General features: G+C 41.3%; 1 protein-coding gene across 1 annotated transcript in view; it reads right to left on the bottom strand.

Moving 5' to 3' along the window:
- The window catches only part of FSTL4 (follistatin-like 4), a gene marked incomplete at its 5' end in the record, with an annotated part of 162,744 nt that overhangs the window by 26,427 nt on the left and 118,270 nt on the right, over positions 1 to 18,047 (bottom strand). Inside the window, 2 exons of the mRNA XM_009706525.1 lie at positions 2,374 to 2,494; positions 15,446 to 15,612. Coding sequence (XP_009704827.1) covers positions 2,374 to 2,494; positions 15,446 to 15,612 — 288 coding nt within the window. The remainder of the gene's footprint in view (positions 1 to 2,373; positions 2,495 to 15,445; positions 15,613 to 18,047) is intronic.

The raw sequence follows: 18,047 nt of genomic DNA, 5'->3' as shown, positions 1-18,047 counted from the left end.
TCTTTCCCAATAGAGAAACTTGGGAGTTTTCGCTGTTAAAAAAAAAAAAAAATCTGATTGTTTTCACAGAATAAAAAAAACACTGTGTTTTTGATGTTGAAAGTGTATCAGTCCCTCCCTGGATGAGACAGGTGAGCAGATACACCCGAGTTCTGGCTGACTTGGTTCTGTCACATTCTCTTACCATTTTAGTCCAACACAGAAAAGCAACAAAAAACCTCCCGTGTAAAGATGGAGTTTTTAGTTTGATACAGACAGACAGACAAAGACAATCCCCAGTGCTGAAGAGAGCCCATCAACTATACTTAGATTCTCAGCATCTTCACTCAATTCAGCTTGGTTCAGTTTCTTTCCTCTCCTCCTGTCAAGAGAAATTCCTCAATTTGTCCTCTAAGTTACTAAAACCTAGAAGAATTTCCTGAGAAGGGCTCTGCCTTGGGAAGTCCACTGTGCACCTGAAGCTAAGCAACGTTGTCCTATCATCGGTGCTGTTGCCCCAACATCAACTGCTGGAGGAAGCCAGGACACAGGCAGAAAAGGAGAATTTAGTGATGTGGGCAGCCAGCTAGCCACATCAAGAACTGCAAAAACCTGGCTTTGCAAAGCCTCATGGCTCACATGGTAATATCAGATGCTGTAAGACAAAGATTTCTAGACCTTGCAGTGTTTTCTAGCAAGCCTGGGTCTACCAGAATGCATGGCATTTTTTGCAGTATTTAGTGACTATATAGCAACATTTAAAAGCCAACATGGATAGTGGGGTTTTTTTGTATAACCGTGTTCTTCTATTAGCAAGAAAAATCACATGCAGCTGTGGTGTGAAACTTCCATTTAAAAAGAAAATGGGATCTTTCAACAACAAGTTAAATCTAAGTGGCAGGCATGAGTACAAAACGAATCAACCCCTCCCTACACTCCATCTAGCTTTCCTCTCATTTTGGTTTTAGTTTCAAAGCCTTTGGGCCTTATATTCTCAGTGATGATAAAGTCTACATTGTTGTCTGCCAACTAAACTCCATTCAGGCCTCATAATATATCACATAATATACACGGGATTAAGCTGTTAGCTCGCTTTTCTTTCAACTGCCATTCATCAAACAAATAGCACTTTGAGGAAGGAAACCTATTTTCCCAGCTGCAGCATGCACAATCTAGTTATCCACATTGCTGAGACTTTACAGTTTACTATCTCAAAAGATGACAAATTATTATGTAGAAACATTAAGTCAGTTTTCATTCAAATCAACTGGATGCTTTGTGCTCAGCTCCAGGTACTCGCTGTGGGTGGGGAGCACTTACACACATCCCGAAAACCTGAGCTGCAGTCAAACCTAAACCCCACGTCCACCATGGCACTGCTTAAAGTGCATAAATATCCCTTTTTACTGTTTCTCTTCATGTCAGCCTCTCTCTGTTAACCTGTGTGCAGCTATCTGCTCTTGCCAGCTGAAAGCTCTCCTTTGTAGAGGTCTGCGCACATCTAGAGGAAGAACTAAATATTAATTTTCCTTATAATATATCCCCTGTAATAAAGTTACTGAATTTTCCTGTAAAACTAAATACTTCCACATCAAAATCTACCCATAGTGAGGAAAGGGTAACCCTGTCTCCTGTTCTGGAGATACTGCTGGTCATATTAGCACATGTAAATACGGGTTTAAAGTTGGACAACAATTTTGCTGCTGGGGAGGTGGATACTCCACGGGCTGGTCCCTCGATGAAATGCCGGTTTAAGCTAATGTAATTTTAAACTAAATTCGACTGACTGAGTTTGAGGTCAGAAGAAAGATAACAAACGCTTGAATATAAGTTCCACCAGGTGCAAATGTGGTCCAGGGGACAGAGGTGAACAAGAATGCTGCAATATGGCCCATGTGATTCTCTCACCTGTAAAATGGGTTGCCCTCATTTCGCAACCCAGTGGGTCAGATCTTTAGCCAGTGTAAATACCCCTCAGCACACCAAGCTGACTACAACCAGGTAATAATCTGATATATAGCTGGGATTTAGATGGCTAGTTTTGGAAACACTGTGCTGTATTTATTTAAGTATCCTGGGCTATTTCATGCAACAGAAATGATTTTCTGGAAGAAGAAATTATTGAAGCAACACTTCTGTTGACAAAAGTAGTAATTAGTCTAGGAGATGCTTCGAAACACTGCTCTTAACTCCATGGAAATGTTATTGACAGCTTGTTTTACAGCCAGGATACCTGCTGAAGCCCAGGTAATTATACACGTACCCAAGCTGCATTCACTCTTGTACACAGACAGTTTGGTGTGTGGCTTTTCACATCTCTGTGCGAATGAGATTAACACGCAACTTTGCTTACGGGAATGTTTTCATGGATTGTCATATATGCCATTTACTAACCATTCACCTGAAGGATGTGGGTCTGATACAGCTCTTCATAGCCGTAGGCATGACAGGTGTAATTGCCCATGTGAATAGTTGTTACCTTGGTGATGTAGAGGGAATCATCTTCTCCAAAATCCTGTATGGAACAAAAGACAGGAAAGGTGCCTTATTATTTAGTAAAAAAATTTTAAACACCACGTGAAGGGAGACTACCTATTCAGCGGCTTTGATAGTATCGCAGCTTGGGAACACAGCTTGAATTTTGAACAGTAAGTTTTAAAGTTCATAAATCAACGTGCAGAGAGAAAATGAGCAGCAATTTAAGAGTAAGGCAAAGTAACTCATCTGAGAACATGAACTTTTGTGCTGGTTGCTAACAAGGTGCTCTTTGCACATAAAAAAGATGACAATCTCCAGCTGTTTAATTTATGGGGGAATTTAATATCTACCTGTTAACCTCAGATGCATAAAATGCTAACTTCTGGGTGGGTTAAGGTTTCCTTTATCTATGCCGGTTCTTAGAAAATGCACTGTAACCTTGAGACTTGATGAGAAAGAACTGAAACTGTTTGTCACTTATCTCAGACAATATCCTAGGCAGGAGACAAGGAAGAAGACAAAAAGCATTTTCTCAACCAAACTTGTTTTGATCTGTAACTGCTTGACAAGTGTCTGTCTTTATCCCCTTCATCTTCCTAGATCTGCTCTTGCATTACTTCCATTTTTGATTATAGATGGGGAGAATATGAGTTAGTAGAGAGGTTTCGGCACTTGAGTATGTCGTACAAGTGCCTTGCTTAGGACTTTATTTCAAATTATAGTTAACAGAACCAAAGCACTGATGGATATATGAAGCAGCTTCCCTTGTTACTCCATTAACGTTCAGACTTCTGCAGCTCCAGAATGTTTGTACTTCTATGCAAACCCAGAAGGATACAATTAAAAAAACAGTTCATGAGCTTAAAGAATGATTTTTCTTTAATTAGTTCCATGTGTGAAGCATGCTAAACCAAACTCTTTGCAGAATTTCACTGCAAAAGTATGGTAAAATTCAACTTTGAATCAGGGTGGCACAAAGAAAGTACCATAGGGTGAGTGTTGAAGAGTGGTTTTGCTTGCAAAAACCCAAGGACTTTTCTTCAAATTTCCAGTGTCTTGGTGGAAAGCGGGCCTGCAGCCAAGGGGTGTACAGGGAGAGCCCCTGCACAAAGCCGTGCCCGCTGCCACCCCTGCCCAGCAGGGCCACGAGGAGCGACAGGCAAGTGCAGCACTGCAGTGTGGTGAGGAGGCGAAAACTCACAGCCAGGGTCTTCCACCATGACTTGATCGAACCTACCAGATGAATGGCATAAAATAGGAATGCAAATGTGCTCTGCTGGTTGGGAGTCAAGACCTTGGGTCCTAATTTGTGGTGGAGAAAGGGAAGCCATGCACAGAGGTGCTGACGCCGCTCCTTTTCCCTGCAGTGCCCATGGCAGGTCCAACGCTACAAGGAATCTTCCCCATCCGTGCTGTTACTGCCAACCCCCCTGCCAGGTGCTCAGAAATTACGAGCAAGAGTTTGATCATCGGATGGGCTGCTCTCTAAACCAAAACCAGTCGGGGCTCCTTAGATCTCACATTTCCTGCCTCTTCAGGGTGCATCTGCTTTACAGTTTGAAGCTTTCCTTTCTAGCCATGACGCTTGGAACATTTTTCGAAGGAAGCTGCGATTCTGAGGCAGACTTGCAATGCCAGCTGGCACCCTTAAAGAAAAGTACAAAGTAGCCCGTCTCTTGCAGTACGGGGTTGATCTGGCACTACTTCTGCCAGCTCTTGAACCTTCTCCAATAACTTCTGTCTGGCAGCAGAGAAATGTCCTCATGCCTCTCCTCTCGGTGGCAGGCCAGCACTGGCTGGGGGACGGGAAGCTTGGGAACTTGCCTCGTTTTTAGACACGTTACAAGGCAGATTTAGAGTGAGCACTGAGAAATACAGAGTTTACAGGCAAGATGACAACCCTTCCCAAAGCACAGACCTTAACCTGAGAGCGCGCAGACATAACCACCCTGGTTCTGCTATCTGCTACCCTAAGGTACATGCTGCCCCAATGAACAATTGTAAAGAAGAAGAGCAAATCCACAGATGATCCTAAAATTCACTGAATATAATCTAAAGCATCTCAGATATTACTGTCACCTTGGGTGTCTGCCACATTTGGCATCTACACTATGCGATAAGCTGGTTAAGCTACCCAATACATTTTTACAAATATCTACTCAAAAATTCCCATTTCAAGCATTTGCCTGTTTTCTGGTCAGCTAGATCTTTCCTGCCGGAAAACAAAGATGCATGAGTAACCACAAAAAGAAAAGGGATCAACCCTGTTCAAATGATATTTGCATGAGATAGAACAAATGCTTGCAGTGGAAGGGACTTAATAACAGTTTTTAAAGCTAATCCCAAAGCAACTCAAATTGAGTTTAGATCAATAAAAGCAGGATGGCTACTTTTATGGAATGATTTATAAGGACTTGTGGAAAAACAAGACAATAAAATCTTCTCTGTTTTAAGTATGTTGCTTCCTTTAAGATATCTCAGAAAAATATTTCGAATGCTTGGTTTGTGCTCTGTAATTGTCTTTTTATGGACAATCTGTTTTTTCCAATGCATACAAATGTATTAATATAAGTAAAGACCCTTGCAAACACAAACTGATGCAAGATTATAGCATTATTTCTCTTCCTCTCCAAATGCATTTTTCTTGCAAAGAGAAGCTTATATTGGTAAAAGCAGGGTTTATGACTTTTAAAAACTATTTTCTGACTTATAGCACTTAAAGAAGGTTATCAAAGATGATTTAGGTTAACACCGTATCATTTATGTCAGGCATAGAAGGAAATTGCCCTGTATTAGAACTTGTGCACACACAGTAAACTCACGTAAGACTACAACGTTACTAAGAATGACCAGTATTAGATGTGGGAAGGAAAAAGTGACAACGAAATTAGTTTCAGTGCTGAACCTTTTGTTGCTAGAAAAAGAATACTGAATTTTCTAACAAATTAATGACTCTTTCTGTGTGTTTATTGCAGCTCACGGTTTCTCCTTGTGTTTCCCTGTGGATATAATTAGTACATTAGGATTTCACAGTTACATTTTATATATATGCACGCATTCTTATGCACAAGCACTTTCTGGGTCTATTTTATAAAGGGTATATTTGGAAGTGCTGTAAAAACCCAAGCCCTAGAGCATTAGGAAATGATGAGTCCTTGATTCCTTAATAGCCTCTAACTCTGCATCTTACGCTCATCCCAGCCAGGAGTCCTGCAGCGCGGCGGGAAGCTGTCCCAGGCAGGCAGTGGGCAGCCCTGGAATTTGGGCCATTTCCCACCCCTTCCATACCGCACTGCCTTCCGGAGCTCTTAGGAGCTGCTCAGGTGCATCTCTTGCCACTGCCGGGGTGTTAAGATAATGCTGACAGTGTGCTTAGCTGCTCTTTTGGTTTGCTGGGAAGCGGTCCTCGACAGGGTGTAACACGGTAGCACACAATTTTATCAAGCTGAGAAGGAACTGCAGGTCAGTAAGGACTTCTTGCCTCTCAAAAACACCTATCAGGCAAGTGGGAGCATTTTGAACAAAAGTTCTCAGAAACCGTTTAGCACAAAACATTTTTAGACACTCAGGTTCTGAGCTCCATCCCTCCCCCCAAACACACACACGTAGGCTTGCTGGGAGAACTGGCAGGGGAGCGGATGGGGTGGGCAGAGGGAACGGGAAGAATTCACGCTGGAAAAAGGCAGAGGAAACATTTCATGTGCTTTGACTTTTTTTCAGATGGCTTTTGCAAAGCCAGGTATCCAAGTCACCATGAGCCTGCAAGCAGTCAGAGGGAACCATAAAGATGTATAAAACTGATGTAATGTAATTCTTCTCCCCCTAAAAGTATCCCGCCTTTAAAGCAGAGTACCTCAGGGCTGTCCAGCAGTCCCAGTGAGTGCTGCACATCGTCCCGGCGCTGGGACTGCCCTACCCCTACCCCCAGTAATGCCCACCGGTGAACTGAAAAGACATCTTTATGTATCATGCCATGAAAAAGGATAGGCAACCAGGAGAAAGGCAAAACTGTAACTTCTGAGACATGGCTTTCCTCACTTACCACTGAAGGTGAATTTTCTTGTGAAGAGGAAGAAACAGAAGGGATGAAAATAGACAGAGAAACGATTCTAACTCCAAAAACTGATGAGCCTTGCATCAAACTAGTCAGATAAGGAGAGGGTGTTCATCACCTCTATTTTATGAATTTCATTATAAAGTAATGTTACATGTTCTGGTAAAAAAAAATAATTCAGCAAGCTATGCTTATAAGTTCTCATAATTGGTAAGGTCGACTAGTGGCAGATGATAAATTGACTTCTCCAGCAGTTTGTCTCATGTTTTCTCTCCGTTTTTCGAATAAAAAGTTCTCTGCCCTTCATGAACTTCTTTTATGTCTTGCAGTTACCTTTCAAATAAAGGACTAATTAAGTGACTTCAGAATATGTTTTAACTTTTCAAGATTAAAAAACACGCACCACTCTGCATTTTAAATTGGTAACAGCTCAGTAATCGAAAGAATAAAAAAAAGTTGCTACTGCACACAGTCAATTTCAAAAAATAACAAAGCAGATCCTAGAAAACTGGTATGTACTTTTTTTTTTTGGCATTGTATTTCCTTTCCATCACTACTGATTACCCAAGGCATCGGTCTCTCCAAACAGAAGATTTTTCATATTTATTTATCCCATTCCTCCCTTCTAATGCATTCCCTGGTCATGCAATCTGCCATGGCTCGGAGACACCGTGCTTAAAAATGTGTAAAACATTGCATAGTGCTTGTAAATCTCGCTCACATTCTGTCTCAAGTGAAATCCAATATGTGATTGTAATGCCACAAATCTCCCGCTCTGACACCCAGGAACGCAGCCGGCGCAGAGGGAGCCCACATTAACCCGGGGTTGCCGAGTCGGCGGCGATGCTGGAGGGTGCAGGGCACCGGTCGCCCGCCTTTTTTTCCCATTTCAGATGCATTTTCATGAAACTTTCTAACACGTCTTGGGGTTGTTCCAACACAGAATGGAAACATATTTAAAACTCTTTAAATTTTTGGCAAAGTTTCTCGTTTTCTAGGAAGTTTGAAGAGGCATCAGCATAGAGTTGATTCAGGCTTACTATTTTTCAGGACAACTTCCTGTTACTTGAGAAAAAACCCACCCGCCTTAGAGCTGTAAATAAGAAGGAAGAACAGAAAAACAAGTCCCAGTGACACAAAACCAGACAACCGCCCCATCTCCCCAGCCATCGGCAAACGCTGGCACACGTCACGCCGTGGTACGGCACTATGGGGCACAGGGTGCCCGGGCAGCAGGCACTGCCTGGCCCACGCCATTTCAGACCTAGATAGTGACTTTAAACCACCCCAGTTAGATATAGAATGCTCTTAATATACTCTGGGAGGAGTCCCAAAGGTGGTCGATACCCCCTCACCATCCTGATGTCAAAGTGTTCATAGTAGAAATAACGACAGAGGGAATGGAGCTCCCCAAGTGGTTTCTTGTCTGGGGAAAATCCCACCAGTTGCTGGGATTTCTTTCTTAATAATAACAAGAATTCCCTTCACTTTTAAACCCTTCCTTTTCAGCCCTTTCCGCCAAGCCCAGGGAAGCCGAGAGCCTTACTTGTACGGTTTCAGTCCCTACTGACAAAACCAGTCCCAGCACTGGGGCTAGCAGGTGTCACTGGTTTTGCACTAGACGAAGAAAAACGCCATCACAATTGCATAGTAACCAGCACAGCAACAAAAATGTATTAACTAGTTCACATTAAAATAGCTTGCCTGATCCTCAGAGTCCTGGAAATCTTTCTCTGATAATGTTTACAGGATTTTAAAACAAAATGTACCCAAGCGTTTAATGAGATTATTATTATGCAAAATCTACAACAATGGCTATCACTTTGAAAGTGATTTCTCCTCACTAATCAAATGTCTCTGATCTTTTTCACAATAGATTCATGAGCGATTCATATAAAAATAATAAAAACTAAATTAGTCATGGGCTCTTAAATCACTTTCTTTGGTGCTTTTAATAATTCATTTCCAGAGACAAGCTGAGAACTTATGCTTCATTAATATTATTTGTTCTTGGTTTTACACATGCTATCACTTTAGTAATTTACATGGAGAAAAATTCAGCCTTAAGCAAATGCCAGAAAACTATTGCAAACACAGGCTGATGTGGTATTAATTTATCTTTTCTTGTTTTTCTGCTCAAAGAATTTAGCACAACATAAGACTTTGCTGGTGCACCAAAAAAGTTTTTGGCTTGAACATATGGAAATGAATTTTTTAGATAGTGCTGCAATTATAATATAGATAAAAATGGATGACTCTCGTATCCTGAGAAACTCAGAAACAATACAATGAGGAAAATCAACGGTCAGTCTTCCTGTCGGAGATGTTGGAAGGGAGAAATTAGAATATCAGGGATTTAGTGAAATGTTTCTATTAATTGGATCTACTAGACATTTCAGAGAAATGCAAAGACCATGACTGAACAGGTAAGTACCAATCTTGGGAGGAAATTATTTTTATAAACTCCAACCTTCTCCCTACAGTACAGAGGAAGATAACTGGGATTCATGGATTTTGGTCTCTAATTCAATTTGCAGTTGCAACAGAGCAGGTACGGGAGAGTACAACTGATTTCAGACTCCTAATTCATCTCATTCTCAATTTTTTTCTAATGCATTTTTTTAAAGTGTGCCAGTCTAGTTACCTTAATACTCCACAGCAGATGGGTGCACTCCTTTCTTCTCGCTTATTTTTAGAAGATGCACACTGCATTCATAGTTCTGCTTTTCTGCTATAACACCCAGACTGAGTACTGCAATTCATCCATAGGAGAGTTGCATCTAACATCTCACGTTTCTCAAAAATTTCACAAGGTATGTGCTCAATATGCCTCTAAAAAAATCAAGCAAATCAAAACCACCCCAGAAAAACATCTTCCTCCACAAAAACGGGCTGTTTAGGAAGGTGAAGCCTTATACTCTGGTGGCTATTTAGGATGAGGTGAACAACTCTATTGTCTCCATGAAGGTATTTCTGCATTTGCAACAATCACCTACAAACTTTGGTCTGTGACCTAAAAATGAGCTACTCCAATGAAGGCACAAGTGGATACAAGTTCTGCGATCTTCAGTATAGCAAAGTGAGAGACTATATATCCTGAAAAAACTGTAAGTATTAATTTTCCACTTAACCTCTATTTTAGAGCCTGCAAAGACCTGAGATACTGTAAGCAATATGCAATTTCTTAAACTTCGATTTGAGAGACAAAAAACTTGGCTCTAAGCATGGAACTTCCTGTAATTTACTCCCACCACTGTATTACTGCAGCATCTACGATGACACAGGGTTTGATCATTTTAACAGCCCAATTTCTATTAGCAGGGCATTAAGTGGGGTTATTCACATATGATCTTTTTATTAAACAGTGAAACTACATTAAAAACATCAACAGGAATATATTGCCTTCATACAGCCTGCTTTAACGAGAAATCTAATCCAAGTGACTTGCACTTTAAAGGTTGGCCATTTGCTTTGGGTTTCAAATATTATACACGGAAAATGGACATTTACACGAATATGCATGAAAAGTGTATCAAGGCAGGCAGGCACAGATCTTGTAAGAGCTGTGACATACACATAGAGGTGAATATTCCCGGGTGCACAGGCAGATGTGGAACATGAGCAAACAACGATTTAGAAAGCGGTCTGTGCCTCCCCAGATTCACTTCTGCCACTTCCACAGGCTCTTTGCACTGTGGACCTGGCAGAGGTTTGGTGGGCAGAGATGGAGGCAGGCTTGGATTCAGCTGGAGAAAGGCACACAGATTTGTGCAGAGGAACAAAACCTGTCTGGAGAAGACAATCACCCCTTGTCCTCCAAGCAGGGATTTACACCTCCAAGTTCAGCCTATGTGTCTCAGGTGGCTCTGGGGTCCTGGGTGATGACAGGAACCTCAGCAGCAAAACCCGTACTTTCTTCACGTGGCCTTATCAAAGGCAAGAGTGGCTGAAGGTGAGAGCAGAGGTCTCTCCAACCGAGTTCCCTTCCCCTGACAGGAGGCAATGGCAGAGGAGATGCACGGGAACTGGGCGAGCCTTAGCAGGACCTGTTGCTGTGCTCCTGTCAGCTGCTGCTCGGCCGTTTCCCGAACTGGGGACTTTGTCCTCGTGCTGAACACCTTCTCCCTGGACTTGTCTCATCACAGCTTCAACCCCTCTGCCTCTCGGCCTAGAATACAATGCATGATGTTGGACAGGAATATTCACGATTTCTTCGAGAATTTGGCACGTGGACACCACCAGACATTTCTCAGTGCACTCTGTGCAAGATAAGCTGACTGATACATACAAGTGGCAATCGTAAACAAATGATATGCTGTTTTTTGTTAACTCCTGGGAGCATGCTTTTTAAGGGCAATTACTGATTTTTCGTCAAACAAGGAGAAAGACAAGTCATAAAGTAGCGGCAAAGCACTCTCACTCCCCTGCCTTAATTTCCTTGGTGTGCTTTCCACCATGTGGGACCTGACTCTGGAGTCTTGTGCTTGTCCCTGGATGGGATTTTTTGGGAGAGCAAGGACATGCCATCTTACCTGGCATCAGCAGAGACGAAAAAACCTGTATTTCAACAGTCTGTTATGAAAAGCTTATTTTTGAACTAATGATCCAGTGCAGATTTGAGTTAACGTACAGACGAACACGAAATTAATAATGAAAGACACTCATGATTTTATGTTATGGCTACCTGCATTAGATTTGGTAATCCACCAAATTCTTATCTACCTGTATTGCGTAACATTTGTTTTCTTACGGTAATATTCTCTTCTCTGTTGTTTGTGTATGGTTTCACCATGTTTCTGAAGGAATAACTTTTGTTGTTTATAAATTTACGTTATGTTTCTCTGGAGATAATGTCAGATCATGTGAAACAACATCCTACAAATATCATATAAAAACATTTGACTCCATGAGGAATTTATTTTATTTCCAAATTGAGGAATGCTTCCATAATCACGCATGTGAGAAAACATACTGCTTGTTCCTAGGGGGTAAAAGTGTATTATTTTGAAAGATGACATATTTTAACCACTTCACTATTTGTAGTCAGAAATTAATTTATAGCTATCACAATCTTATCAGTTTCAGCTACATTATAGTTATTTTCTGCATGAGAAAAGTTAATGTGACTTTTTAAAAGTATAGCTGCAAAGGGATTTCTAATGGATAAATAATATGGATGGGTAATTTATGGATAAATAATATTTTTATGCTAAAAGCAATCTTAAATGTTTGCAAGAAAAAATGTTTAATTACAAGTACCATTAGGACGGCTCTTTTGCAATAGCTATGTGACAACTCATTAACAGAGTTCTTCACAGACAGGACAAGACAAATTATTACTATGTTGCTTATGAAAGCTTCTGATTAAGAGAGCAATGAAAAATTACTAATATTTTGTTGCCAATCAAGATATCACATAAAAATGATTTAAGTAATGCACTTAAACAACCAGGCTTTATAGTAATCTTTAACCTTTCAGTTCTGCGCAAATTTAGGATTATCTAGGTTTTTGTTGACCGTCTTTGTCACTTCTAGTATTAATCTGGAACACAGTCAACCTTCTCGTGTCACATTTGTCACGAATCTGGAGAGAATAAAGCCGTGAAGGACTTTTCAGTGGTGCCTCTCCTCTGCTGCTCTTGCACTTAGTTTGAAGGATTCTGTTTTTTCCAGAGTTGGGCTTCTATTTTCATCTGATTTCTTGAATTAGCATTTAGAAGAGAAAGAGTTTAATTGAAATATAATAGGAGGATTTTTCCAAGTGTGTGAATATCCTGTAGGTCTGTATGTGATTACCATTGTGCCAGGAGCAGGGAGGATTTTCTTGAAGTTAAAAAGGTACAATTAATCTCCTGTTGCACTTCCAATTAGCCAAATTGCTAACCTGATTGTGAAAAGCAGAAATGCAATTGAGTTTCTGCTTGAGGCGTACTAAAAGAAAACTGAAGTAATTTAATTAACTGACTTCAACTATATTAAGAAGCACACTGCCTTTACTTTCCTGCTGTCAATGCCTTTACATAGATTATTGTTTAATGTGAGTTTCTGTACCCATGAAAGGCTGAAGCTTTGAACCGTCTGCTGCCGCCCACCCCGACCCATGATGTCGAGCATCCATGGCTGCACATATTTTCACTTTGCTAACCTCAAAGCAAATGCTGATGCTACTTCCATGCGACACCTGAGTATCAACCCCAAACACAAGTGTGTTCACACTGCAGATGAACGTGGCTCATGTTCCACGAGCACAGGACTTTTTGAACTCGTGATTAATCTAAATAAAAAGACTGGATTTACCAGCTGAAGGATCATCTCTTCATCCCTGCTGTGAACAAGTGCTTCAGACACGCAGGTGCCAGAGACACCTGAGCTCAAGAGTGCTACAGATTGCCAATAGTGGAAGAGGGAAAACAAAAGATGGTAATCCCCAAATTGTGCCACCTCAAGTAACCAGACCAGAAAAAAGATGGCAGTGATATATACAGAATATAGAAAATTTTGCAGTTTAATTAAAGACGAAAAAGGTGTAGAGGTGTTTATTAGATTAAAAGAAAGTTGATGCACGCTAGTAGCAGGTGCTATATGACAAGGTGATAGAGGTCAACTGACACGTGAAACATTAAAATTAAGGCATAAATCCTATTTTTCCTCCTTGTATGAATCTCAGAGTGCTCCTTTGATATAGTTTCTCAGTGATACACTAGTTCAAACAGATCAAAAAGTGATTTTTTTTTTTTCTGCTGTATTGCATGGTATTGTCCTATGGGGTATTGAATCATTCAGGAACTGGTCAGTTCACGTGCAAGGACATAACTCTTCCTCCTAACATTTAATAACCAATGAGAAAGAGGATTACTTGTAAGTAAACCAGAAACCCACTTGGGCCAGTGCTAATTAGAGAGGAACTGCCATTTCAGCCTGAAAATGTTCTCCTCAAAATTCTACTTAAAATATTAGGAGTTGCAAATGAAGCCTCAGAGTCATGTGCTATCGGTCCTTCAAGGATGTTTCTACTCCAATTCCTAGACTGTCATTTTGAATCCAGCTCACAAATGAACTTTAATCTTTTAAGATTAATGTGATCATAACCAAAATTTCATAAAGGTAAGATAAATATGTGGAATTTTCATTACTTTTGGCCAAAAAATTCTTTTAAGCCTCCAGAATGTGTGGAAATAAGGTTTCAGAACAGCTGAACCTCCCTTCTAACCCCAGCTCAATCTTGAGTCCCACAAAACTGACCCTAAAAACACATCTCAGATCTATCTAGTGAATATAACTTCCAAAAGAAAAGGCTCTCTCTAGACTCTGATGACACAAAGCTGTTGAATTTGCTCACTACAGATTAAATTAAGCACATTGGCAGCACGTGTAATCTTTACTAAGCTTAATCTGTGTCAAGGAAGAGATCTGTTCTGAAGAATATTTGCACAAGGTGGTACAGGCAGTAAGCTGCCAGGTCAACCACCTGCATGGCGCTCTGCCACGCTGCGACTACAGCAGGGAACGCCTGACTTAGCGCATCGCAGTTTGGCAGGTTTCCATGTATTTTCAGTGTCAGTGACCCGAAGGTCAGTATTCTAACCCTGGTGCTGACAGATGTCTATAAGAAATCTGGTCAGGTACGCCGGCTTCGGGCTGGCTGTGCAATCCTGCACGTCCTCGTTACGGTTCCTGTATAGTCCTGTGCCAATCCTGCAGCGGGATGTTTCCCGGTTTTGTCTTGCATTTCAATGTCATGCTTCAAATGGTGACAAGAAATGCATTTTAAAAGGGTAATACTTGCTTTGATGAAAAGAAAGAAAAGAATGTTTAGATGGTTATAATTACTGAATTTGTGCACACAGTAATCACCTATACATAATGCACACAATTTTGCTGCTAAGGTAGAGTCAACAAACAATGTACCAAGTTGCAGTGCGTATTTCTGTCACGTATGCTGTAATTTTCATGTATTAATGCAGAAGAGTAAAACAAAGATTTTTCACATTTCAGCAATCCTGAATACACAATACACAACAATTTGGGGAGCTACAGTATTGACTGTAGCAACTCTAAATCGAGTGGTTATCAAATTAACAAGCTCTGAACAAAAATATAAATCAACTCTTGCTGTAGTGTAATTAAAATAAAACCTGATTTACTGTGTATTTTAACGCAAAGAGAAATGAAATACAGAGCATATTTTTTGTACATTGCTTTCCACTCTCTCCATAATTAAATGTTATTAAATAAATGAGTAAGTTTATACCATTATTTAGGTATTGTCTTTACTAGCACTATGACTCGCATTACCCGACCAGCACTGTGAATTAAAAGAGATTCGTCTTCCTTCCTGCGAGGGTATCACCACACCCTGATGAATAAGCTCATATTTTAAACTGCTTATCAGAAATAGCAGCCAAGGAATGAGAGACGAGAACTGGCTGAAAGACAAGTGAAACAGGAGGAACAGAGATAAAAACGTATTATTTGATTTAGACAGAGAAGAGATTTCATTGCCAACCATAAATGTATTGCTTCCTGCTCTTGATGAACCCGTTTCTTTGTACTAGGAAAGAGATCCCTGAGGAGTTAATGGTCTGTAGAGCTACTTTCCCCTGGGTTCCCAGGATGCTGTCCATGGACCACAGGTTGCACCCAACAGAATGAGCAACAAGGGATGAAGTACCAGCGCTATTTAAGTGCTGGGTTATTACAGCACTGAGTTTTAATTTCATAATAACATATTCCAAGTAACCCTGCTCTCAGCTGCGTATATGTTGTTTCACTTTTATTCCTGAGACATATTCACATAAAACCAAAATACCACGCTGGCTTCCAGTTTTCCATAATAATAACAAGATAAAACTTGTTCCCTTAAAACTATCACCTGTGAAATGAAGTCACAGTCAGTGCTCTAAAAAGAAAATGCAAGAGTAATTCAGGACTTACATTGATGTCCTCCAAGTCGAGGAAGTTGAGGATGACGCCGTTGCGCTTCCAGATGATGGGAGGCCGTAGCGCCCCGCGAATGCTGCATGTCAGAACGGTGCTGAGGCCAACTGTGATGGTGGTAACGCTGATCTTCTGGTCCTCCGGCAGGCTCAGCCGAACCACCTCTGCAAAAGGCAACAAAACAGGAATAATACCAAATACTACAAAGGGAAGTTGTTCCCCTTCTCCCCACTCTGCCTTCCCTCTTCCTCAGTCCAGGAATAACTTTGAAGGATTTTTGCAAGGAGATGGATCTATGCTATAAAAAAACCCCCTAAACAATAAAGCCAAGTAAGAGACACAAAAATTGAATCTGTCACAATGAAACTTGCTCCGTCATTTTCCTGAGGCATCTAGCGGTAGTTGTGGCATTGGGGCACTAAGAGGAGGACACACAAAAGCTCCCCTGCTTGGAGACTGTCTGGGTTTGTTTCTCTAGAGGACTCCTGCCAAGGTCCTTTGAAAAGGCACGAGAATGAGTTCGGTTCTTTCCTTGAAGAAGCAGAATTAAGGCAAGACTGTTGTCACTGAAATACAAATAAACTCAGTTTTAAATTGCCCAAATATTGGAAGCCACTAACCACAAAAACTCCTTTACCAAATTGCAGCCACATATAGCATCTGAGATACAGATGTTCTTCTAACCAAGGAGCGAGTAGCTTTCTCATACTTCGTTTAAATTTTAAAAAATCAGTTCTTCTGACACAAAATAAACATCTGAGGCAGCAGGCCTTACTGAAAACCACACCAACATCTCTCTGAAACCACACCACATCCCATCATTTCCTTCTGGCCAATGCTCACAAGATGTGTCTGCATATTTTGCCATGTGTGGCCACACAGACAGCTAAGACATTTGATATCAGAATTACCGTGGGTGCAGACTGTCATTATTAAGCATTTCAGCAGCAGTGAGCCAGCAACAGGGCAATCAGGCCACATTGCCAAAGCTGTTGCATTCACAATTTTATCATTCACATGGTATTTTTTGCTTACTCTCATTCACAGGCTCTGCAATAAGAAAGCCTTGAAACTACATTGTATATAAACGTTGAATTCTGGTCTTTCAAGGCAATGGTCCATCGACATCAACAGGGAACGTTCACAGCACTTTGGTGTTACGTTGCTTCAGCCAAGTCAGAAGCTTGAACTGGGGAATGAAACACCCTCTCCCCACAGCTCCTCCTTCCTCATGTCCACTGGCATTAACTGCGACAGAACAGGGATTAAAGAGACCGATGCTGCCTCACTCAAGGTCACGTGCTTTGGGAAAAAAACACTTCAAGCAATGCTGACACTATAAAATGACAAACGGGGTCAGGTTATTCCCTCCCATCAGCTGGCAAAACTACTCTTCATCCTGCTCGCTTGCTTCTCATCTCTGTCGTTATGACCTGCACAGATCCGTGTATCACTTACAGTGTATCTGTGCTGGTAAGATCTAAACGCTATGTGCACTTTTTTCCAGCCCTCTGAAGAAGTGCTGACTTTCAGCGAATCCAAACGCTCATTTTTATCACGTCAGTTCACAGCTTAAGATGTGATTTTGCCTTAAAAGTTAACAGCTTTGGTGGGAAAATCTTGCACTCATTTATGGGGCTTGCACTATGGAAATGCACGGAATAAAAATAGAAACCCCCAGTATCTACTTTTGCAAGCATCATTTTCCATCTCTTCACATACCCTCTAATTGACAAATTGCTTTAACCTCTCTTGAGTAGTAAATCTGTTAAATGTATCCACTAAAACACTCAGTCTATTTCAGTAGCCTTGGGAAGCCTGGAAGGACTCATTTCGGTGCACTGGTCTGGCAATCGATTGTGAACACTTGTGCAAAACTTGCTTGTGCGGCAGCACCCGAAGAGCTCTGCATCCTTTCTCTTCCTGCTTCTTCCACCTACGGGAGAAGTCACTGGAACGTGCCACCAATTTATTCACCGCTGCAGAGCTGAGGCTGACTTAGGGCTGCACAGATCAATGCAGCGCTGCGTGCCGTGTCTGCCAGCGGTTAGTCATTCTCCCACTTAATATTCCCAGCGCTATTTCAGAGTACAAGCTGCTTTAACAAAACGGTAGCTACAGTTTTGATAGATGATTGATGAAAAATAGGAATATCTGACCAACTGACTGCTATTGTTTGGGTTGCGGTGGCTCCCATGGGCATTACATGAGAAGAGGGTCTGACACAGACCATCAAGCAGTTTCTGCACCTGAAACCTTAAAATCCAAATGGGAAGGTGGAGGAAGATCGGGAAGGGAAGGAGAAGGTGACCCACCCAAGGTCACTGAGCAGGTTAGTGGCAAAGTCAGGACCAGCTACCATCATGAAATCACATCACCCTCGGGTCCCTGCTGCAGGAGATCAGAGATGTGGCAACTCAAGCTCATGGACAGCGGCCCACCGGAGCGGTGATGTCCCATCCCACCACCCTCACCCAGCTGCCTGAAGCACGTAAACAGCACATAGGGGCTAATAATGTAGTTATTTTCTGCATAAAAGAGAGCTCCTTTTTATGAATAAAATATTTGGAGTGCACTTGACAGGATAAAGAACTGATAA

This window comes from Cariama cristata, unplaced genomic scaffold (assembly GCF_000690535.1).
Source record: "Cariama cristata isolate BGI_N322 unplaced genomic scaffold, ASM69053v1 scaffold7288, whole genome shotgun sequence".
In the NCBI taxonomy this organism is placed as follows: domain Eukaryota; kingdom Metazoa; phylum Chordata; class Aves; order Cariamiformes; family Cariamidae; genus Cariama; species Cariama cristata.
Note: the sequence above shows the minus strand (reverse complement) of the source record. Positions and strands in the feature narration are given on the sequence as shown.